At 37.2% G+C, this 26,037-nt stretch overlaps 1 protein-coding gene across 2 annotated transcripts; it reads right to left on the bottom strand.

Moving 5' to 3' along the window:
* Positions 1-5,715: 5,715 nt before the first annotated feature.
* Positions 5,716-25,698, bottom strand: LOC127426454 (type-1 angiotensin II receptor-associated protein-like). Of its 2 annotated transcripts, XM_051673285.1 has the most exons (5): positions 25,542-25,698; positions 24,360-24,394; positions 23,088-23,199; positions 22,207-22,420; positions 5,716-8,450 (listed from the first exon to the last, which is right to left on the bottom strand). In XM_051673285.1, the coding sequence occupies exons 1-5, from the start codon at positions 25,566-25,568 to the stop codon at positions 8,326-8,328; spliced, it is 513 nt and encodes a 170-aa protein (XP_051529245.1). In that variant the 5' UTR covers positions 25,569-25,698; the 3' UTR covers positions 5,716-8,325. The 2 variants fall into 2 exon arrangements, with proteins under 2 accessions (XP_051529245.1, XP_051529244.1); XM_051673284.1 differs by lacking the exons at positions 24,360-24,394; positions 25,542-25,698 and adding an exon at positions 23,701-24,353.
* Between the last annotated feature and the right edge of the window lie 339 nt (positions 25,699-26,037).

Here is a 26,037-nt window from a genome sequence, read left to right as displayed (position 1 = left end):
ATACAAATTTATACTGCTTTTTATATTGCAGCCTGGCAATACATTTGATCGTATTTTTATCTTTTATTATTACTTGTATAAACACATTAGTTTGGAGCACATATAGTTTTACAGTTTATTGCATTTTGCCATCGTTTTATCACACGCAATTGCACAGGCAAAATGAATGAAAGATCAGGTGCTGACACGGACAGTCCTCAGTGCCGTCTATCACGTCTACCACACACTTTACACAACCATGAGAGAGGAGAAAGAGAGCAGAAAGCCACTGGGGAAATGCTGTTTCAACATTCTTTGCACCAAAACTGCATCTTGTTGGCAAAATAATAAACGCATTATTTTCTCCGTTCTTGTCAGAGAGCATTCTTTTTTTCTTAGCGGTGTATAGGTAATAGACACGCAGATCTCTCATTCAGCATGCCTTATGAAATATCATCTTTGGAAATAAATAAATAAAGGTATTATCCTTCTAGTTATTTACATTGCAGTCAATGACAGTGGAACTTTTTCACACTTGTCTGAAATCACAAATGTAGGTCTCTGCAGAACAATAATGGGTGTTCCCTTATGACTCAGTACACTTGACATTGCGTCACTAAACTGACACTATGGGGAGTGTCCTTTTATAGGACCTAGTTGAAACCTTTCTACAATAATGGCAATTGTAAAATTGGCTATGGTGTTTAAGCCCTGCCCTTTTAGGTGCAGTCCGGTATTAAAGCGGGTTTTCCTCAGAATTTTCTTCCTTCAAGACAGCGATTCATCTCTCATCTAGAAGCCTTCTATTTCACCGTCGACATACACGAGTCAGCAGGCGGGATCTTCAAGGCAACGAGAAGACTCTCCGCTCCCCTGCAGTGTTCCGGCGAACATTTACTCCACCTCACCGCTTGACGCTTCGCTGGTGAACGGGCCGCTTCAGCATCCTGATTCCCCGCAGCGCTTCGGCAGGAGTTTTGTATCCTTATAAGCTATTGTGATATTGTGTGTGTGTGTGTGTGTGTGTGTGTGTGTGTGTGTGAATATATCACTATATCACAAGCATTATCACTATTTAAAAAGAAATTTTTGATCAAATCTAGACAGGCCCCATTTCCAGCAGCCATCACTCCAACACCTTATCCTTGAGTAATCATGCTAAATTGCTAATTTGGTATTAGAAAATCACTTGCCATTATATCCAACACAGTTGAAAGCTATTTGGTTCATTAAATGAAGCTTAACATTGTCTTTGTGTTTGTTTTTGAGTTGCCACAGGATGCAATAGACTGGCATGTCTTAAGGTCAATATTAGGTCCAAAATGGCAAAAAAAGAAACTGCTTTCTCTAGAAACTCATCAGTCAATCATTGTTTTGAGGAATGAAGGCTATACAATGCTTGAAATTGCCAAAAAGATTTCATACAAAGGTTTACACTACAGTCTTTAAAGACAAAGGACAACTGGCTCTGACAAGGATAGAAAGAGATGTGGAAGGCCAGATGTACAATTAAACAAGAGGATAAGTACATCAGAGTCTCTAGTTTGAGAAATAGATGCCTCACATGTCCTTCATTGAATTCTACCTGCTCAACACTGTTTCATGTACCACAGTAAAGAGAAGACTCAGGTGTGCAGACCTTATGGGAAGAATTGCAAAGAAAAAGCCACTTTTGAAACAGAAAAACAAAAAGAAAAGGTTAGAGTGGGCAAAGAAACACAGACATTGGACAACAGATAACTGGAAAATAGTGTTATGGATCTTAACCCCATTGAGCTTCTGTGGGATCAACTAGACTGTAAGGTGTATGAGAAGTGCCCGACAAGACAGCCACATCTATGGCAAGTGCTACAGGAAGTGTGGGGTGAAATGTAACCTGAGTATCTGGACAAACTGACAGCTAGAATGCCCACAAAAAAAATAACAAATTTATGGATTTTATGATAACAACTTTTTTTTTTTACAGAACTATGCTTTTACACAAAATATATCAAAGGGTTAGTTCACCCAAAAATTAAAATTCTATCATTTAATCACCCCAGATGTGTATGACATTCTTTCTTCTGCTGAACACAAATTAAAATGCAAGTAAATGTTGGTCAGAACTTTGAAGCTACAGAAATCACATAAAGGCAGCATAAAAGTAGTCCATAAGACTCCAGTGGTTAAATCCATGTCTTCAGAAGTGATATAAGAGGTGTGGGTGAGAAAAAGATAAATAAGTAATTTTTTACACTCTATCTCCACTTTCACATCTTAAAGTCACATGTGATGCCTGTTTAGTTTCACTTTCAGATCTGAAAGTGTAAGTAGAGATTTAGGGTAAAAAGGTATTATCGATCTATTTCTCACCCACACCTATCATATCACTTCTAAAGACATAGATTTAACCACTGGAGTCTTATGGATTACTTTTATGCTGCCTTTATGTGCTTTTTGGAGCTTCAAGGTTCTGTCCAACATTCACTTGCATTGTATGGACCTACAGAGCTGAAATATTCTTCTAAAAATCTTCATTTGCATTCTGCAAAAGAAAGACAGCCATGTTTCTGGTATGGCATGAGGGTGAGTAAATGATGAATTTTCATTTTTGGTATAACTAGACAATGAATATAGAAATGAAGTAACTATATATATATATATATATATATATATATATATATATACACACACACACACACACACACACAGTATATACATACAGTACTGTGCAAGAGTCTTAGGCACATAAGATGTTTCACATAAGCATTGGTTATTTATATCTTCAGCTTTAGTGTGTCAATAGGAAATATAAATGTTAAACTCCCAAACATTACTTTTGCAAATAGAAAAGATTAGAATAGAAGAACAGGGAGCCCTGCAACAAATGTCATGGCACCACAAAGCCCTCCACTGTACATCGTGTTAGTCTGAGATTACATAAAGAGACAGAAGCAATTGAGACAGCCTAAACAGATAGAAGAACTGTGGCGAATACTCCAAGAAGCTTGGAACATCCTATCTGCCAACAACCAAGAAAAACTGTGTTCAGGTGTACCTAGGAGAACTGGTGCTGTTTTAAAGGCAAAGGTGGTCACATCAAATATTGATTTAGCTTTTCTATGTTTACTGTACTTTGTATGACATTAAGTGATAAATAAAAACTATTTGTCATTATTTTTGAAGACATCCTCACTATGCAACATTTTTCACAAGTGCCTAAAACTTTTGCACAGTAGTGTATATATATATATATATATATATATATATATATATATATATATATATATATTGTGACAAGGAGGAGAGCGGGCCAAGCCGTGACTACGCACACCCGGCCCACAATCGGGCTAATCAGCCGAGAAGAGGGATAAGTGCAACGAGATGGGGCAGTTCGTGAGAGAGAGAGAGAGAGAGAGAGAGAGAGAACGCTACAGGCAGCTGCCCTCTATGCGTGTAACAGGGTTCAATGGAAAGGAGGAGGCAGGAACCAGACAAAGCATCAAATTAATGTTTTTAATAAACTTAAACACAAAGACACACAAACGTAAATGCATACAGGGCAGCTGCCTGTAGCTCGCTCACTCTCTCTCGAAATGCCGCATCTCGTTGCACTTATCCCTCTCCTCAAATGATTAGCCCGATTGGGGGCCCGGCCCCACCCTCCTCCTCGTCACACATATTTATATATATATATAATATGGCAAATTGTATTAACATGTACATTATATATACAGAACTTAAATTGCTAAATTAAATTACAGAGTCAATAAATAAAGAAAATGGTAGAATACTTTCAGATTGCTGCTTGTGCTATTACACATAATTCCTCATTTCAAATTTAACCCTCCCCTCCTAGTTTTCATTGATGCAAAATCATCAATGACTTTGTCAAATCTGCCCTGCAATCACATGGTTGACACTTATTTTCTCAAGACCACTGTTGCCGCCCTAGGCACCTGCCTATATCGCCTATGCCAGGATGAAGTGATGCACCCCTCATGCATAGTGCCCACTGTTCAAGCTTCAGGAGGCAGTGTCATGAGCTGGGGTTGCTTCAAATGGTCAGGTCTAGGCTCAGTTATGCGGCAGTAAAATGAAATCAGCTGACTACCTGAATGTACTGAATGACCAGGTTATCCCATCATTGGATTTTTTCTTCCCTGACAGCATGGGCATATTCCAGGACGACAATGCCAAGGTTCATCAGACTCAAATTGTGAAAGAGAGGTTCAGGGAGCATGAAGAATCATTTTCACACATGAATTGGCCACCACAGAGTCCTGACCTTAATTAACCCCATTGAAAGTCTTTGGTATGTGCTGGAGAAGACTTTATGGAGTGGTTCGACTCTCCCGTCGTCAATACAAGATCTCGGCCAAAACAATAATGCAATGACGTTGCATAAGGTTGTCGAAACAATGCCACGATGAATGCGCACCGTAGTCAAAGCTAAAGGCGGTCCAGGTAAAAACATTTTTGTTTTTTTGGCCAGGCAGTGCATGTATATTTATAATAATAATACCCTGAAAACTTTGCCAAGAGTTGAAATAAGTGTATTTAATTTAATACATTTACAAATACCTTTTTTGTTGTAGTGTTTAAAGCAAATTATGTTGATATGAACTTATTCAGAACCTTTCTCATCTGCACAATTCTTCAGTAGGTCAACAGCGTAATGTAAATGGATAAAGTCTGCTATAGCCTATTGGCCGCAGCATGCCCCCTGTTGGATAAATATACACATCTGTTTGTAAAGATGTTCATTCTACTATTTTCAATTCATTCAGCACCCTCCTCAACTTCCTTATACATGTGAAAGTGACTTACAGTACATGTGTAATATGTGTGGAACATGAGTTATGGCTTTCATTGTGCTTATGACAGTTCTTATATGCTACTGACTGCCTTCCAAATCATCTATGAGACTGCAAAATGCATTTACGAAATCTTGAGGTGTAGAAATGAGGATGACTCATTTTTTTCTTTTATTTCTTGCATCAGGGAGAACAAATGCTTGAAAAGAATTGCTTTAGGACTTGTGTGCATATGATTAAAACTATTGGTTTTAAACATACAGAAAATGTAACCCTGTACCATTTTTAGAGCTTTTCAAATAGGAACAGCTGGTATTTAGTGTGACATAAGTAGTTTTTGGCTTGTCGTGTGATGCCAATATTTCGGCCCCTAGAAGGCAACAGAGCTCCTGGTAAACTAAAACAACAACTACTGTATTTTTAAATCATCTTTCATCATGCAGAATAATTAGTCAGTCATCCAGTAAGTGTTATGAACTGCCTAGCCCGTTTTTATATTGGTATTTTAAACTAAATTATTTTCAATGTATTTTGTTTTGTCATCTTTTAATTTCTTGATTTATTTCTTGCATGTAAATGAGAATTGAAACAAAGAACAACAGTCAGAATTGTCCCACTTAGGAAATGAAAAGGGCCATGTAAAATAATAATAATAATAATAATAATAAATTAGATCAAGCAGACAGACCAGAAACAGCAGTGCAAGTTGCAAGTTTGGGTATAACTAAGCATGATTTTACCACATTGCTTCACACATATTGTGTCAATGTTGTGACACAAAGTGAAAGATAGATCTACTTATGCAATTCATCACGCAGTTACCTTTCTGCTTCAGAAACTAGAGACTTCATGAACAATCATTTTACACTGAAAGAACTATAACAAGATGACAGGTCAACAAATGGCTGCTCCAATATTCGTACTTGACATGTAAGAGATGTTCTTTGTCTGAAATCATAAAAGTTCTGGTTTATTTGGTCAATCTGGTAAAACCACTGTGTTGCATCAAGCTTTTTCACACAATTGGAAAAGGCACAATTGAATCACAACAGAACCATTGCACAAGAAGACAGAACACTACGTGATTTCATAACAAATCAAGCCATCTCTTAAGCAATCCATTTCAAACAGGATGAATAAAAATAACTGAATGTTTCAAAAACATTAAATGGTCCAGCATTTCATGTCTGATACAGTCAGGAACCCAAAGCTTGAATGAAAACAAGGATATTCTAAAAATATATTGACATGAAGTTAAATTGCACCCAAGAATTTGCACTTTGTGCACTATGACCATCCAGCTTTCCAATTAATTAATGTCAACACGATGCATCTGTATTTGGTTATTATAACAAAGTAAATCTAAAACAGTGATATTTGTAATTGGAAGTAACAGACTAGTACATCTTACTGTATGTTATCTTTAATCTTATGTAGCAGACAAAACAACACATTCACTTTTGGGTGAACCCATTTAAGGAAGCACCTGTTTTGGGTTTGTAACAGTGAATGTGCAAAGTAACCACAGTGCCATAGCACATGCACTACAGTATTGATGAAATAAAATGAATTAAATCTGTTACATTGTTGATATTGGTATACTGATATGGGCATTTTCTTCTTAATCCACCATCTAAAATTGTTTTGCATTTTGAAAAAGTGCTTAGCATACATTTACATATTTGTCTCTAAATGGATTTATCTAATTCCAAAACCCATTTTCTCACTTCTGATTTATAGGTTGCAACATTTGATAGGACATCTCAATTCTCAGACGTCAAAGTTCATCATTACCAAGTTTAGCAAGTAAATAATCCAGTGTGCATGACCAATCTAATAAATTATACTTCAGAATACAGAACAGATTGTATGGCATATGGTTTGACCATATAGGAACTTTTAAATCTTGAAATATGATGTTGGTGAACTGCAAAAATAGTTAAGGTAGAAAGGTAAATGTTGAAAACTATGACAACATACACTATATGGCAAAAAAATATGTGGACATTCCCTTCTAATTAATGGTTTGGCTAGGCCCCTTAATTCCAGTGAAGACAAATCTTTATGCTGTGGTATACAATGATATTCCAGAGTTGCTCCCAACTTTGTAGCAACAGTTTGGTGAGAGCCCCTTTCTGTTTTAGCATGGTAATGCCCCTGGACTACATTCCTACTGAAGGGGTCTATAAAGAAATGGTTTACTGAGTCTGGTGTGGAAGAACTTGACTGGAATGCAAAAAGACTAGACCTGAACCCCAATGAACACCTTTGGGATGAATTGTACTGCTGAAAGTGAGCCAGGCCCTTGTGTTCTTCTGTCTGAATGGGAGCAAATAACAGCAGCCATGATCCAACATCTAATGAGAAGGCTTCTCAGAAGAATAGAAGCTGTAAGGGAGAACCAATTCCCTAATGCATACGGGTTTGAAGTTAAATGTTCAACAAGCACTTTTTTGTTAGGTTTCCAAATACTTTTGGCTTTATAGTGTCAAATACAAACAAACTGCCTTGGAAAAGGAAAAACAGTGTTGGCAAGACACAACTCACCAACAGAGAAAGATGAACACTTAGCAGGAGGCTAAAAAATTACAGCTTCAAGAGATCTTTCTATAAAAAAAAAAAACTGCACATCATGAATACAACAATCAAGTGAGGGGTCATCCTTTGGAAACAGCTAATATGCAAATCGTGCAGATATACACTCACTGAGCACTTTATTAGTAACACTATGGTCCTAATAAAGTGTCAGACATGGTCTTCTGCTGTTATAGCCCTTCCAACTCAAGATTCTGATGCTCTTCTGCTCACTACAATTGTACAGAGTGGTTATCTGTGTTACTGCAGCCTTTCTGTTAGCTCGAACCAGTTTGGCCATTCTCTGTTGACTTTTCTCATCAACAAGGTGTTTTCCTCTGCAGAACTGCCGCTCACTGGATGTTTTATGTTTTTGGCACCATTCTGAATAAACTCTAGAGACTGTTGGGCATGAAAATCCCAGCAGATCAGCAGTTACAGAAATACTCTAACCAGCCCGTCTGGCACCAACAATCATGCCACGGTCAAAATCACTGAGATCACATTTTTTTCCCCATACTGATGGTTGATGTGAACATTAACTGAAGCTCCTAACCCATATTTGCATGATTTTATGCATTGCATTGTTGCCACATGATTGGCTGATTATGTAATCGCATGAATAAGTAGGTGTACAGATGTTTCTAATAAAGTGCTAAGTGAGAGAATAACCTTCAAGGAGCAAAAATAGAAGTGCTCTATAGACCTCTCAATTATCTGATCTAAGCATCTAAACATGAGAACTCCTGGAGAAGCAGATGTGAATTTGATTTAACCTTTTTGCTCAAAAACTTGAACTATTATTTCATGCTGTTGAAAAATACCTCCAGGAACTACAGAAGACTTTAATAACATAAAAAAAAAATAATAATAATTCCCCTGAAAAATAAAAATACATCTAAAATAACTAACACATATGGCTTTGGCAGTACATAAAGCTGGTCAGTATTTGGTAATATTTTAGGTTTGGTCATTTTCAACAGGAACGTGGTCCAGGCTTGCTGTTTTCTGCTTGGACAAATAGGTTGGCAGAGCTGCCAGACTGATCTTGCTGGTCAATGGACTGGTAGGCACCTCTGTTTTGAGATATTGTTGGGAAACCTGAAAGTAAAAGATAAGATAAACTTTGAATGACTAAGCCACTTTATATTGTATAGTTGTAGTGTTTTCAATATAGCAAAGGTTGAATATAATTTACAAATCACTCCTTTTTGTTTTTATTAGCATTTTTCACACTGTCCCAACTTTTTTGGAATTGGGGTTGTATATTTATAACTATAGCTTCTTTCTCAGTAAATACTGATATTCAAATAATATATCGAAACATCATGTAATTAATTTGATAAATATTTTGGTAACACTTTATTTTAGTGTCCTTGTTACAGTGTAATTACACACGTAAGTACTGAGTAATATTCATTAACAACATGTACTTACTATAGGTTTAGAGTTTGGTTTAGGGTTAGTTGCTTGTAATTATGCATAATGTACTGTTATTACTATAGTCATTACATGTAATATGTATAACAAGGACACTGTAAAATAAAGTGTTACCAAAATGTTTAATAAATTGATAACCTTAGTCTAAATACTTTTGGGATGAGTGTATAGATAGTGATAATAATGTAACACTTAACAGCATAATAAGTAAACATCTTTCTGATTAAATTCTGGAAAGAAAAAAAAAACTCCAATAAGAGCCTATATTGTTAATATAATATAATGTTCTGCACATACAGCATAGAACACTCAGGCAAGGACATCAGTCCTTCTGTAAGCCATAACTCTCCATGGACTGAACTGATGATAAAAACACACTTGGCTAAACAATTAACATTCAGGCTGTGCTGCTAACACACTATCTGATGGCATATGTGATTTACACAGGTAGTGTTAAAGCAATGTGCTGGCCTAATCTTCTGTATTCAGCTTGAAGGTTCCCTCATGATGGATTTATTGAACAAATCCCATCACAGATCAACAGAATACCAATGAAGAGATGGCCACTTACTTTTTCACTGTGTTCTGTACAATTCAGGCAAAGAGGTAAATGTACTCAATTACACTACACATAAAACCCCAGGCACAGAAAACTACTTAGAAAAAATGACATAATTCAAGAAAAAAGGATACATTTTCTATTCCTTACATTTATTTTTTTGTGATTAAATTTTTTATTGATTCATATATTAAACAAATAAAAGCAAAAACATATACAAACAGAATCAATACTTACACCCCCCCAAGAACACCCCAGTGGTCCCACATGATTATAGACACACACACACACAAAATAAATAAAATAAATATAATAATCACACACATAACACATCTCTCTCCACTGTCCCTCCCCTAGAGCCCTCCAAAAATGTCAGATATTTGCCCCACTTTCTCACAAACAAGTCCAAATTTCCCAATCCACTAGATACCCCTTCTTCAAAAGCTGCCACCCTCCCCATCTCTGCACACCACTCTGGAAATGATGCCGCTCCGTCCGACTTCCAACCCCTTAAAATAAATTGTCTGCCATTCATAACACTAGTCAGAACCCAATTTTTTATAAATTTGTCCACCAAATTTATGACCGCCCCATCGCCCAAAATACAAAGTCTGGGGCAAAGTAAAACTTGAGTGCCCAAAACGTCACCCAAATAACTCTGAACCCTCAACCAAAAATCTTGAATCTTAACACCACCCCAAAATACATGAGTTGTGTCTCCAACTTCTGATTGGCATTGCCAGCAGGTGGGTGTGTCTTTAAGACCAAGCATATACAGGTGCATCTCAATAAATTAGAATGTCGTGGAAAAGTTCATTTATTTCAGTAATTCAACTCAAATTGTGAAACTCGTGTATTAAATAAATTCAATGCACAGAGACTGAAGTAGTTTAAGTCTTTGGTTCTTTTAATTGTGATGATTTTGGCTCACATTTAACAAAAACCCACCAATTCACTATCTCAAAAAATTAGAATACATCATAAGACCAATAAAAAAAAAACATTTTTAGTGAATTGTTGGCCTTCTGGAAAGTATGTTCATTTACTGTATATGTACTTAATACTTGGTAGGGGCTCCTTTTGCTTTAATTACTGCCTCAATTCGGCGTGGCATGGAGGTGATCAGTTTGTGGCACTGCTGAGGTGGTATGGAAGCCCAGGTTTCTTTGACAGTGGCCTTCAGCTCATCTGCATTTTTTGGTCTCTTGTTTCTCATTTTCCTCTTGACAATACCCCATAGATTCTCTATGGGGTTCAGGTCTGGTGAGTTTGCTGGCCAGTCAAGCACACCAACACCATGGTCATTTAACCAACTTTTGGTGCTTTTGGCAGTGTGGGCAGGTGCCAAATCCTGCTGGAAAATGAAATCAGCATCTTTAAAAAGCTGGTCAGCAGAAGGAAGCATGAAGTGCTCCAAAGTTTCTTGGTAAACGGGTGCAGTGACTTTGGTTTTCAAGAAACACAATGGACCAACACCAGCAGATGACATTGCACCCCAAATCATCACAGACTGTGGAAACTTAACACTGGACTTCAAGCAACTTGGCCTATGAGCTTCTCCACCCTTCCACCAGACTCTAGGACCTTGGTTTCCAAATGAAATACAAAACTTGCTCTCATCTGAAAAGAGGACTTTGGACCACTGGGCAACAGTCCAGTTCTTCTTCTCCTTAGCCCAGGTAAGACGCCTCTGACGTATTCTGTGGTTCAGGAGTGGCTTAACAAGAGGAATACGACAACTGTAGCCAAATTCCTTGACACGTCTGTGTGTGGTGGCTCTTGATGCCTTGACCCCAGCCTCAGTCCATTCCTTGTGAAGTTCACCCAAATTCTTGAATCGATTTTGATTGACAATCCTCATAAGGCTGCGGTTCTCTCGGTTGGTTGTGCATCTTTTACTTCCACACTTTTTCCTTCCACTCAACTTTCTGTTAACATGCTCGGATACAGCACTCTGTGAACAGCCAGCTTCTTTGGCAATGAATGTTTGTGGCTTACCCTCCTTGTGAAGGGTGTCAATGATTGTCTTCTGGACAACTGTCAGATCAGCAGTCTTCCCCATGATTGTGTAGCCTAGTGAACCAAACTGAGAGACCATTTTGAAGGCTCAGGAAACCTTTGCAGGTGTTTTGAGTTGATTAGCTGATTGGCATGTCACCATATTCTAATTTGTTGAGATAGTGAATTGGTGGGTTTTTGTTAAATGTGAGCCAAAATCATCACAATTAAAAGAACCAAAGACTTAAACTACTTCAGTCTGCGTGCATTGAATTTATTTAATACACGAGTTTCACAATTTGAGTTGAATTACTGAAATAAATGAACTTTTCCACGACATTCTAATTTATTGAGATGCACCTGTATAATGTAGAGGGAGTCCAATAAAATCTATGTAAAATCTTAAATGGCATTAGGTGAACCCTTGCATCTCTATATGCAGACTTGACATTTTTTAGAATCCTAGTCCACACTCCTTCCTCCAATACAAAGTTCAAATCTTTCTCCCATAATCTCTTGATAGAAGTTAAAGCTCCGTCCCCCAAACTCTGAATTAGCAGGGAGTAATACACTGATGCCTCGTGTCCTTTTCCAAAAGCAGTAATCACCTCTCCCAAAGTATCTGCCACTTTAAGGGGGTGTGTGCTACTCCCAAAAACAATACAGCAGGTGGCGCAGCTGTAAATACCTATAAAACTGAGATCTGGGAATCCCAAAATGATGAACCAAATTCTCAAAAGATCTCAACACTCCACTCTCATATAGGTCACGGAGTGTAGTAACCCCCCTCACAATCCAGTTTGGCCAACAGAAAGGGGACTTATTAATATGTAATTTAGGGTTCAGCCATATGCTTGAGGCAACATTTAAATAAATGTCCAAATTAAACACTCTGGACACTTTTTTACAAACCACGTGCAAATGCGAGATAACGGGGTGTGACTTAACTTCTTCAGTTAGTTTGATAGAAAGGCTTTGCAATGGCGAAATAGGGGCAAGAACTTCCTGTTCAATACGAAACCAGGGAGGGGCTCTCTCAGGTGGAAGTGACCAATGTGCCAGATGTCCGAGACCGAATGCATAATAATAAAACAAAATCTTGGGTAGGCCTAGCCCACCTTTGTCAATCGGCCTATGTAACTTGTTGAAATGTAATCTGGGACATTTACCATTCCAAATAAAGGACTTCGCTATGTAATCAAATTGCTTGAAATAAGAGAGGGGGACATCTACAGGGAGAGATTGTAGCAGGTAGTTGAATTTTGGAAAACAATTCATTTTAATAACATTAACCTTCCTAATCATAGATAAAAGTATTGAAGCCCACCTACTCACATCACTCGAAAACCTTTTTATTAAAGGGTCGAAATTAACTAAATCACACAAATTAGCTGGAAATAAAATGCCCAAATACTTAATGCCCTATTTGGGCCAATGGAAGGTGCCCAGCTTAAAATCTGTTACTGGGCAGTACGCTGTCAGAGCCAAAGCTTCAGATTTAGACCAACTGACTCTGTAACCTGAGAATTTAGAGAAGGAACTAATAATCCTGTGGAGGCAAGGCATAGATCTAATGGGGTCAGAGACGAATAATAAAATACAATCCGCGTAAACCAAAATTTTATGCGCCACACCTCCCGCCATCACCCCTGGAAAATCATCCTCCTTTCTTATCACGGCTGCTAATGGTTCCAGGGCAAGAGAGAACAAACATGGGTAAAGAGGGCAACCCTGCCGGGTGCCCCTATCCAGAGTAAAATAATCTGAAATTAATCCATTTGTTTGTACCGCCGCTACCGGGTGTCTATGAAGTAACTTAATCCATTTAATAAAAGTATCCCTGAACCTGTACCTTTCCAAAATCTTAAAAATATAATCCCATTCTACCATATCAAATGCCTTTTCGGCACCAAGCGAGATGGCAGCGACCAGAGTCTGATCATTTGCCACTGACCACACGATATTGATGAAACGCCTAATGTTATCAGAAGAGCTATGGAACCGAATAAACCCCACCTGAACTATATGTATAAGAGATGTCATAACTTTACTTAATCAGTTAGCCAGAATGTTTGACAACATTTTAACGTCTAGCTGGATCAGGGAAATTGGACGGTAACTCTTACACTTGCTTGGATTTTTGTCCTTTTTAAGAATCAGACTGATCTGGGCTTGTGTCATGGTTGGCGGAAGCTTTCCATTCTTTAATGATTCCGTATAAACTTCTAACAATAGTTGAGCCAGTTCTGTAGCATAAGATCTAAAAAATTCAGTGGCAAAACCGTCTGGCCCCGGAGCATTGCCTGTAGGCAGGGCCTTAATTACCTCATTAAGCTCCTCCAAGGTTATCTCAGAATCAAGAGAATTTTTTTTCTCAGACTTCAGTTTAAGGAGATCCAATGGTTCCACAAAGTTTCTAAAATCTTCATCAATAGACGAAGACGTGGAACTATAAAGATCAAGATAGAATTCTTTAAAAGCATTATTAATATCAATGGCTGAAGTAAAAATATCATCACCAGCAGATTTCACTGTGGGAATGGTAGAAAAAGATTCTCTCTGCTTTATTTATCTAGCTAAAAGCTTCCCTGCTTTGTCCCCCGACTCAAAATATGACTGTCTTGCCCTAAATAACCAAAACTCCACCTTTCTTATTTCAATCGGGTCAATTCTCTGAGGCCATCAGACGACATTCGGCACTTCAGTTCTGTCTCGGTACTTTTAATATTCTCTTCCAACTCCACGAGTTCTCGTGCTTTGGATTTTTTGATGAATGAGGCATACTGTATGATCCGACCCCTAAGAACCACCTTAAGTGCCTCCCAAGCCATGCCCACAGAGGATACTGAGGACCAGTTGGTCTCCATATAAACATTGATTTCAGCCTTTAACATTTGTTGGAGATCAGGATTTTGCAAAAGGGATACATTTAAGGGCCAACTATATGATTTTTTTTTCTCCATATGTGGCAACGCCTCTAAACTCAACAGGGCATGATCTGAGACTAAGATGTTTCCAATTGAGCAATCCACAACAGATGAAATGAGGGACTTAGATATAATAAAAAATCTATTCTAGAATAAATGTTATGGATTGATGAAAAAAAAAATTATAGTCCCTACCAGATGTGTTCAAAAGTCTCCAAATATCTATAAGACCAAGAATTTTACACATCCTGTGAAGCATCAATGTTGCTCTAGAGGGCTTACACACTTTTGCTTCACTATGATCAAGGACTGAGTCCATCAATAGATTAAAGTCTCCTCCCAATATTATATCATGAGGGGTGCCAGCGGCTTGCAACATCCCTTCAAGATCTATAAAAAAGCCCTGATCATCAAATTAGGTGCGTAAATATTAGCCAAAATCAACCTTTGCCCCTGAATTTCAGCTAAAACAATAATGGCTCTTCCTAATTTATCTTTAATCTGTTTTAGACATTTGAATTGTAGATGTTTACTTATCAATGTAATGACCCACCTGCTCTCACTTGAGCCAGCACTAAAGAAAACATGTCCACCCCATATCTTCCCAAATTTTTCAGCTTCCTGCAGGGAAAGATGCATTTCTTGAAGAAACACAATATCATATTTCTTACTTTTAAGAAAATAAATAACCTTCCTTCTTTTTATGGTGTGCCCCAACCCATTCACATTCCATGTGAAAAGAGATAATCCACTCATATTAACATTTGACATTTTGACATATGAGAAAAAATACATTGTGTGTCAAAATTATACAATTATAAAGACCACATTCCCCATTAGTGCAACAATCAAACCCCGGATTCCCCCCGAACCAAACAAACAGAAAAAAGAAAAACATGCACATTAACCCCACGCACGACAGCGCCAACCAGCGTCCATCCCTCTAAACTCAAAAAGTCCATGTACGCCTACGAGAGTTCCCGTGACATCTTTGCTGTCAGATTGCTCAAGTCCGGTGCGTCTATACAAATTTTGTGAGACATAATTACACAAAAAAAGATAATCTATAAAACAGACTCCAGCCAATAGGCACAATAAACACAAAGAGCATGTAGATTAATTCACAAAACTGTCTCGAAGGTGTGTGCATCCACAAAACAAATTCCAGCCGCTAGCAGAACCAACACAAAAAATAAATAAATAAAAATAAAGCCGTTCAGCCGAGACAGCCCATTTGGAGGCACGTGAGTAACACACCATGACTTCCTCAGTCCATTGGTTTTATGAAAGTCATCGCTTGTTGTGGGCATGTAAATATTTTGCACCCATTCTTAATATCTATTCTCAATTTGGCTGGGAACTTCAGTGTAAAAGCGTCCCTTCGTCGATGAAAATGCTGTGATTCTTCCAAGAAAGCTTTCCTTTGCTCCTCGCCTTGCGCAACACGAGATCTTTATCGGATGATCTCAGAAATTTGGCCAGAATTGATCAGGGCCTGTCTCCCTCAGCGGATCTCCGAGCCTGGACTCTGTGAGCTCACTCGATTTCCAACTTATGGCCTGTTATGTTGAGCAGACTCGGGAAGAGCTCGTCTAGGAATTTCACCATATCTCGGCCTTCTTCATGCTCAGGAATTCCAACAATCCGTATGTTATTTCGCTAAGATTCTCAAGGTCTTCCAGTTTTTACGTCTGTCTTGGTCACTAGCGGATTAGCAGATAATTCCCTCTCCGATGACTCCAGATAATCGATCCGTCTCTCGACCTCCGACAATCTTGTAACCAACTCTGAGAATTTTGTTTCCATCGCCATAATTGATCGCCGTATTACAGCGAGATCCTCCAAGTCAGCAACAACCTTCGTGAGCATCACAGACACTGGATTTCTCCCGCCGCACCTTCCAAATCGAGTCCCTGGTCAGCGGGCCTGCCTGAGGTTTCAGCTTGAGCATGTAAGTGTCATTGAATATCTCCAGAGACTGAGGATTTTGAATTCTTTGCCATGTTGAATTCAAAGAACAGATATGTAGCAGGGTGTATCGAATCTCACCGGATTATAACATAAAAATAAATAAAAACTATCAAAGTGCGCAGAGCTCGGCATTTACACGTCTGACCCTCGCATGGCATCACGTGACTCCTATTCCTTACATTTATTAAAAACACTTAAGAAATCCAACCTCAATAAATATCTTAAAGCAACAACTCCCTTCCTGCATCACAAAAAAATATAAATATAATTTGTAGAATTGTAAAACACTGTTTGGCAACAAAGTTAACAGCAATAGTACTGCCTCAGCACTTCAGGGTTCATTTAAGCGCAAAAAAAACAAAAAACAGACACAACTAGAAGGTAAAGTTTTGCATGTGTTATACATGGTGTCTTGGAGGTTTTCAAATATTACAGACCCAGGGACAACCCCACCCAGACTCTCATTCAACCCAGGGATGACCAATATAAACATTTATTTTTTATTGCCTTTATAATAGCTTTCATTATAACATTAATAAACAATATAACATTATGGACAACGTAAACTAGTGTTAATCAAGGGTTTGTCTCATTCCACTCCCTAGTTCCCTATAACGTGAATCAGTATATCATGAAGACAAATTAGGGCAGTCTATCTTTAAAGTTCATTGTTTTGTTTATCATGCATCTTCATTGTAGCTGTTAAGAAAGTACAATGCCATATGTACTTGTACTTCATTTCTGATGACTAATATGCGAATGGTAAGAAGAGAACATGACAAAATATCCAGTAGGTGAAAATAATGTGCAGCTAGAATTTGTAGGGAGACAAATTTTGACAATGGGACAGCCCTAGAACTGACTCCCTTTCTGTAAAAAACAAACAAATCCAACATAAACACACACACACACACACACACACACACACGATGGTGTGGCTATCCTTATGAGGACTCTCCATAGACATAATGATTTTTATACTGTACAAACTATAGATTCTATCCCCTAGCCCTAGCCCTACCCCTAAACCTAACCCTCACAAAAAACGTTCTGCATTTTTACATAAAAAACAAACAAACAAACAAAAAAAAAACATAGTTTAGTATGTTTTTTAAGCAATTTGAATTATGGGGACACTAGAAATGTCCTCATAAACCACATTTATAGCATAATACCCTTGTAATTACCAGTTTGTAACCTAAAAAAAATGTCTTCCTAAACCACCCAAACCCGCCCCCCCCCACACACACACACACACACAGAGAGAGAGAAAGAGAAGTAAATTATTAACATTGAGCTAAGGGAATGTACAAAGAATAAGAGAAGACTTACAAGAGACTAAAATGCAGGGCTATATACAAGAAATACTGTAAAGTGCAGAAAACAAACACCAAGACAAAATGTAAAAGAATAAGAAAATAAATCAACATAAAAACACTGCAGCCGTTCAGAGATTACAATTCCTGTTATAAAGGAAGCTGAACAGTAGTGCAGGAAGAACAGGAGGACATTTTCAGTAGCAACGGCCGAGTAATGTGCCCTCAGCACTGTCTGTAGTGCAGCGACTGTCCATGGAGGTCTCCAGGTCTGAGGGACAGACACAGAAGACAGCAGAAGGACAGGAATCAGACAGCAAGCAGGACATTTAATTAAGACAGGAAGTAACAAATAAAGCAAGACGGACAGGAACAAAACAATGAAGAAAGCTGAACGATGAACATGAAAAATAGGCCTGAATCCAGTACGAAAACTGAGCACAACAGTAGTTTTCCAGAAGTAAAAATCCCATTTATTTTCTTCATAGAGAAACTGATTTTTAACAATAATCTACGAACACGTATAAAACAAAGTTAACAAACCTACCATGATCTCCAAGGTAGTTAAGAAATGATACATGCTATAAGCCTCAAGTCGGTGTGATTTTAACTTCATTATTTAATATATAAATATTTAATATATAATATTTTATTTTTCAAATTTCTGGTACAGAACTACACTACCCATGATCCTGAAGAGAGATCCACCAATCAAAAAAGTAATTGTTACCATGGAAGAGCTGAGCAGTGACCACCAACACCCAAACTCTCAACACTCTCAAACTACTTATATATTTGTATATATCTGAATATTTTGCAATAAACTTAAAATATATTGTTTTAATACTTAGCATTGACTATAAATCAGTAGTTTTATATTCCATCATATATAGTTTTTGATTAAATTAAGCCCAAAGTATACTTCGGTCAGAAGCAAACGCTAAGCATCTGTGTACAGGATGCATGATGCAAATCTCATCATCAGCGGTGTGCTCAAGCAATGAACGCACACAGCCCACAAAAGTGATCGCTGGGCTGGAATTGCATTTGAATCACTGTCAGCTGCAATTGTAATGAAAAGACGGACCTGGTATACTGATTATTTCTTTCCTTTTGTGTTATGCACAAGAAAGAAAGTCATTCAGGTTCTGTCAGTAAACTCTGAATGAATTTTTCCTTTAATTGGTTTCATTCAAGTCAAAAATATCAAATGACTGAATCAACATTAAAATTATATTTCAACCAAAAATGAAAATTCTCTCATCATTTACTCACTCTCATGCCATCTTGTGTATAATTTTCATTCTTCTGCTGAACACAAAGATTTTTAGAAGAATTTCTACATTGTAGGTCCTCACAATGCAAGTGAATGGGTACCACAATTTTGAAGCTCAAAAAACCACATTAAGACAGCATAAAAGTAATCCATTAGACTCCAATGGTTAAATCTATATCTTCAGAAGTGATATAATAGGTGTGGGTGAAAAACAAATCAATATTTAAGTCCTTTTTTACTATAAAATCTCCTCCCTGCCCAGTAGGTGATGATACGCACAAAGAATGAAAATTGGCAAAACAAAAGAAGAAGAATGTGAAAGTGAAAGTGGGAATTGATCGTAAAAAAGGACCTAAATATTGACCTGTTTCACACCCACACTTATCATATCGCTTCTGAAGATATTGATTTAACCACTGTAGTCTTTTGGATTACTTCTACACTGCCTTTATATGCTTTTTGGACCTTCAAAATCTAGGTCCCCATTCACTTGCATTGTGAGGACCAACAGAGCTGAAATATTGTTCTAAAATCTTTGTTTGTGTTCAGCAAACAAACATCTGGGATGGCATGAGGGTGAGTAAATGTAAATGATGAAAGAATTTTCATTTATGGGTGAACTATCCCTTTAATACATTAGGTTACAGCAACTAACATCATTTTTAAAGGTCTAATCATGTAGAAAATAGACCCTAAAGGAAACAACTGCACATTTCATTTTTATAGTGTAGCATATTGAACACTTTTATTTCAAAAGAACAAAAAAAAAAAAAAAAAAAAACTGTTTTCATCACACATCCACTTTAAATTAAGAAACACAAGCAAAAATACCTCTATAAAAACTCCTAGAAACATGGCACTTTATACTTTAAATTAAGTAGCTCTGCTATTGTCACATGTTAAGTTATAATGTATCACTACAATTTATTCTCCCTACACTTTAGAAATTCTGTGCCTTTTGCTCAATGATAACATTTGGAATTACAGGACTAGATAAATGAATCTGAAGCATATAAGCAGTGTTGGGTAAGTTACTCTAAAAAAGTAATTAATAATGACTAATTACATCTTCTACAGTGTAATTAGATTACTGTATTACTCTTTCTGAAAAGTAATTGCATTACTTATTACTAATTACTTTCTAAAACCCATATCAACCTCGACCAGATGAACAACACAAGGATAGACATGAAACTGTTCTTTTAATTCTTTCAAATAAATCATATAAAATCAAATAAATTATTCTTGAACTGGCCAAAGAATTTAAGGGGCTGCATTAAATTAGAAAACATACTTTTTAACATTAGACATTCAATTTTGATTTTAAATTCACTATTGTTTTATATAGAATTGTTCTAGAGTCTATAAAGTATTTAAGCAATTACATCAGAAGTAACTGTAATTAAATTACTGAAAAATAAGAGTAATCCCTTACTTTTTTTTTTTTTCAATGACAAAGTAATTTAATTACAGTAATTAATTACTTGGTAATGCATTACACTGCATTAGACTTAATCAAAAGAACAAACATCAGGGATCACAAAGATTTAACTGTGAGAAATCAGTCAACACTGACCTAATCTGTTCTTGTTCAGTCACTGTTTTTCAAACCACAGAAATCCAGTCATGCTTTCTGTCTTTTTTCTACTATATCAGGCATGTGTCTTGTGACCATTCCTGAAAATCTATTACCCGCTCCTCTTTCACTCATTCTGTCTGCTGTTTTTACTGAAATGCTGTTTTTACGTGTACTATACAATCCATCTCCAGAGAATTATAATGCTCAAAATAGGCTCAGATAGTGTTCTGAAAAAACCATGGCAAACAAAGCAGCCATTTTATCCTCATGGAGAAACTTTTGGTGTCAACAAAGAACTGGGCTCATGCATCACGAAACACTCTGGACTAAAACCGACTGGAATCAATCAGTCACAGATAGGCCCGAAACATACTCTATGCAAATACATGTTGTTGCGTTCTGAATTGCTGTGTCATTAGAATTGTGCCCACTAGGGGCCTGGGTAGCTCAGTGGTAAAATACGCTGGCTACCACCCCTGGAGTTCGCTAGCTCGCTAGTTCGAATCCCAGGGTGTGTGGAGTGACTCCAGCCAGGTATCCTAAGCAACCAAATTGGCCCGGTTGATAGGGTGGGTAGAGTCACATGGGGTAAACTCCTCGTGGTCGCTATAATGTGGTTTGTTCTCGGTGGGGCGTGTGGTGAGTTGAGCGTGGTTGCCACGGTGGATGGCATGAAGCCTCCACACACGCTATATCTCCATGGCAACGTGCTCAACAAGCCACGTGATAAGATGCGCGGATTGATGGTCTCAGACGCGGAGGCAACTGGGATTCGTCCTCCGCCACCCGGACTGAGTCGAATCACTATGCGACCACAAGGACTTAAAAAAGCACATTGGGATAAAAAAATAAATTGTGCCCACTAATTAGTGGGTATTAGCGTAACTGTCTTTCCTACAATCAGTTTTCTCTTTCAAGTTGTCATGGCAGAGCAACTGTTTCAAGCTAGTTTATAGTCAATATGTTTATTGCAAGCTACTTAAATAATAACTAGAGTTGTCAGAATTAACGAGTTAACGTATGCAATTAATTAAAGTTTAATACGTTCATTTTTCTTAATCGTGATTAATGCATTTACTATTAATACAGCATAAACACTGGTTGGAAGGGCGGAAACTTTGTAATGTGTCTGCCTGGAGTCATTACACTGACACACACTTCACAACACACACCACAACAGTGCTTCTGTGTAAGTTATAAAATGATCGAGAAAGGGCCTCCTAACGCTATTTGATGTATAAAACAAGCCCAGATGGGACTTGTGATAGAAATAAAGTATTTTTCAGCCTATGTACAGCACATTTTAATTACCACAGAAGCACGTCAAATTTTAACTATCACCAAAACGCGAGAGAGAAGTTTTTGATTGCAAGCGCTTTTCATGTGGAGTTAAAAGGGGCGCTTGACACCAGTATTGACACCCTGATGCAAATCATGAATGCAGCTTCACGATTGCTCTCTCAAAATGGATAGCCACAGTCTACCGGCACAATAATATTGTGGAGGATAAGAGTTTTCTGTGATAAAAGTACAAAACAATTATGCGGTTAACTGCGATTCAAAATTGTGATCGACTGACAGCACTAATAATAACACATCCATTTAAAAGCACTGTAATTCTATTGCCCTCTCGAGTACTGAGGTTTGGTACCACCACAGCAACACAAGGTGGGAGATTATGCATGTTCAAAGGGACGGCACACATAGCATTTGCATCTGCGCTTGCATACTTGTGTAAAATATGCTTCTGGTTGTACTCTTTCTCTGTGGGACCTTCGGTCACCCACTCACCAAAGTTGATGTTGTAGTCACCACCCCGTTCATGGTACATCTGGTAGACAAAGAAGCAGGAAACAGGTTTGAGGATCAGGCTCAGGATGGCCATGCCCACACTAAAGCGGAACGTGTCTCGCATGGTTCTTTCGAACAAGCCTTCAGATGCAGTGTAGTACAACCCAAAATGGACAATGTCAGTCATGATGGTGACAGCCAACCCAATCAAGAACTAAATGAACACAGGAAAACACAGGAAAGTATAGATAGGAAGGTGCCTTTTTTAGGACCATTAAGATTTTTTGCACTGCAACATTTTTGTGACAATTAAATCCAATTAAATGATTCTCCTTACTGTAATGCATCTGGACATTTTTTTATTTTTTATTTTTATTCTCAGTGGTGATTCTCATAATACCGTAATGAAAACCATCCTGTCTGACAAATGTTTTTTTTTTTCAAATTAAAATCAGCATGAACTAAAGGCAAAACACAAAATATTATCATGATGCATAAATCTGCATAAATTTAAATAAGTTAATAAGTAATAATTATTATTAATAATAAATTAATCATTTTAATTCAAACATATTCTGCATTATAGTAATGAGAATGGGGGGAAATGTTCTTAATTGTCATTAAAATAATTGAACAATGCAAACAATTCTTATGCTCCTTGACTTTTTCCCCAATGCATTGGCAGCTGAAATCAAATAATCACTGACCACAGGATACAATGATTGTTGAAGTTACAATGATACAATGAAGTTGAACTTATGGAGGTAAGTGTTACAAATCTATAGTGTAGGTTTTTAATTCTTCATGTCTTATAGCCTTCATGCTTTCATGGCCTAAGGATCGTGTGTTTATATAACTTAAAATGATAGATCTTCACCTACCATTAAAATAGCATCTATGGAGTCTCTCTGTGCTATGGCCCAAACTCCCACTGCAAGAATACTCATGTTCCCCCACAAATAAGAGACAGGAAGCCAGGTAGCCAAACATCCCCTTCATACAAACACACATTCACATCTGTTAATACATACTGTGTTTTAGTAAAATTAGGAAGACTTAAGAGTCACTGAAGTCATGTGAACACTTAACATTCCTGTCTGAGATTAAAGGTTTGGATTTTTTTTTTTTTTTTTTTTTTTTTTGAATGGGTCCGAGACAAAAGAGTGTTCTGCTTAAGCATTCTTCAGTTAAAAGCTTTTGTTTTAACAATTTAACCTCTAAATAGAGTTGGACATATACACAAATACATATATTGATGATATGATATGATTACACAGCTTCTGGAATACCTGATTCTGATTGCTCAAACGTGCATTCTGCAGTTAAATACTGAGCAGTGAGCACTAAGTTGTATAACTGACCGTTGATCCTAGGCATCAGATTTATTCTAATCTTTTTTTATTTTAATTTAATTATAAATGTATTATTTCTCCCCAATTTGGAATGCCCAATTCCCACTACTCAGTAGGTCCACGTGGTGGTGCAACAACTCACCTCAATCCGGGTGGCGGAGGACAAGTCTCAGTTGCCTCCGCTTCTGAGACACTCAATCCGTGCATCTTATCACGTGGCTCGTTGTGAATGACACCGCGGAGACTCCCAGCATGTGGAGGCTCATACTACTCTCTGAGATCCACGCACAACTTACCACGCACCCTACTGAGAGCGAGAACCACTAATCACGACCACGAGGAGGTTACCCCATGTGACTCTATCCTCCCTAACAACCGGGCCAATTTAGTTACTTAGGAGACCTGGCTGGAGTCACTCGGCACGCCCTGGATTCGAACTCGCAACTCCAGGGGTGGTAGTCAGCGTCAATACTCGCTAAGCTACCCAGGCCCCCGATTTATTCTAATCTTTAAACTTATCTACGATTAAGCAAATAAAACAATTGAAACTCAAAAAACATATATTAAACTTTGAATTTGTATTTATTTATTTGCAAAGCAACATGTAATAAGCTTTACATAGGGGTCCAGATCACACTGTCAGGGTTTATATTATATTATATTCATTTCATTTTAAAGCAAAAATGTATTTCCACCTCTGCTGAGCTGAGAACTGGATGATAAACTTTCACAACTGGTGAAATTCCTCAGGTTAGTGGGGAAAAAGTGAAACGAGAAATATAAATGAGCCAGAACTCTCACCAGACTGTCAGTAACCAATGAACCAATACGATGGCCTACAAAGAGACAGACACAGACACAGACACACACACAGCAGCTCATGAGTACTCTTTTACACTGTATAAAAATGTTTTGTCAGGTAACCAAATACTTAAATTTATTTACATTAGTAAATGCATTAGGAATCATAAACTAACAATGAACATAACATTTTTACAGCATTTATTAGTCTTGGTTGATGTACATTTTTTAAAATACAATTGTTCACAATGTAAACGTATACAACATTTAATTTGAATTGGTATAGCTGAAATTGTGTAAGTGGTGTAAAAGTATGCTTCTAAAAATCTTCGTTTGTTTTCAGCAGAATGACGAGAGAATTTTTATATTTGGGTGAACTAAAAATAAAACTATCACTTTAACTAATGTTTACAAATCCAACACCGTTGTATTTCCTTAATGTTCTTCATGTTAAAACATGTAAATTAAATGCTTTTATTCATCTCAGAAATATTATTTAATATGACCAAATCAACCTGACTAAGTACATTTTACATAAAGATCATGTAGAAATAAAAAAAAGTGTGGGGAAAAAAACACGCCTAAACTCACTAGTCAGACAGCCCAAAGAAATCGGTTTTATAAGGTGACGCCCACTGTCGTTGAGTGACGTGACAACCGTAACTATGACAGTGAAAATGAAAAGAAACGAAGCTTGCGCTTAAATGAAAAATTGTTGATTTTTCATAAGCAAAAGCTTTGTGTCTTTTCGTGTCTTTTGCAGGGTTACCAAAGATATGGCTAAAATGAAAATGGACGCAAGCTAGTGCTAAACTGAAATACAAGCTGCATTAATTGAGTCATTTAGTGATTTAATGGTAAATTGAATGATTTATTGGAGTTTTTAACTATTTCATGATGTACTCAATGATTTATATAAATATTTAATTATTTAATTTTGAGTACATTGGCCCTCCACTTCTAAAAAAAAAAAAAAAAAAGAAGGCTGCTGCCTAATAAATATAAACAAACAACATAAAGTTAATTTTAGAGTTTTAAAAGTAATAATGTTCAAATACGCCTTTAAGAAGATTTTTGCTGTTTCCTCTACTTTTTAGTCATCATTGACGGATCTAGTAAAATCGATTATTAATTCATGCGTGCAACTATTAAGCGCAACAAATAAACAAAATAATAAATTACCTTGAGATTTATGGCTGGTATTTCCATAGTTTGGTGACCTTTGCGATTAAATGTCGCTGTATGATTTTCAGTATTTCACAGAGTAATCATGAAAGTCTTTCATGTGTGTAAATGTAACAGGAGTTTGTCCACAGCTCTGAACTGACTCCAAACACAAACCATGTGACAGCAGCCTGACATGAGCCATGTGATTACAACCAGAGATTATTTAACAGAGATGGGCCACTTCTATTAAAATGAATGAGAGAAATTGGAACGCTCAACCAAGCGGCTCTAGCGCCCAACAGTTAAAGGAGCCAATCACCTTTTAGATCCAGACATCACCTGTCAATCAACTCTAGAACGCGCTTGCGTATTAGCTATACAAGCCGGGAAAATTGCGTTTTTTTAGCGTAATATGAGGAAAACAATCACAATTTATGATTCCATTATTGTCAGATTTTATTGCTGATTTTAAATATATTCTTTGGTCGTAATAGTGACAAACCGTTTTTGA

Source organism: Myxocyprinus asiaticus, chromosome 35, assembly GCF_019703515.2.
Source record: "Myxocyprinus asiaticus isolate MX2 ecotype Aquarium Trade chromosome 35, UBuf_Myxa_2, whole genome shotgun sequence".
Taxonomy (NCBI): Eukaryota; Metazoa; Chordata; class Actinopteri; order Cypriniformes; family Catostomidae; genus Myxocyprinus; species Myxocyprinus asiaticus.
The sequence above is the reverse complement of the archived record's forward strand: the minus strand, read 5'-3'. Positions and strand labels throughout refer to the sequence as shown.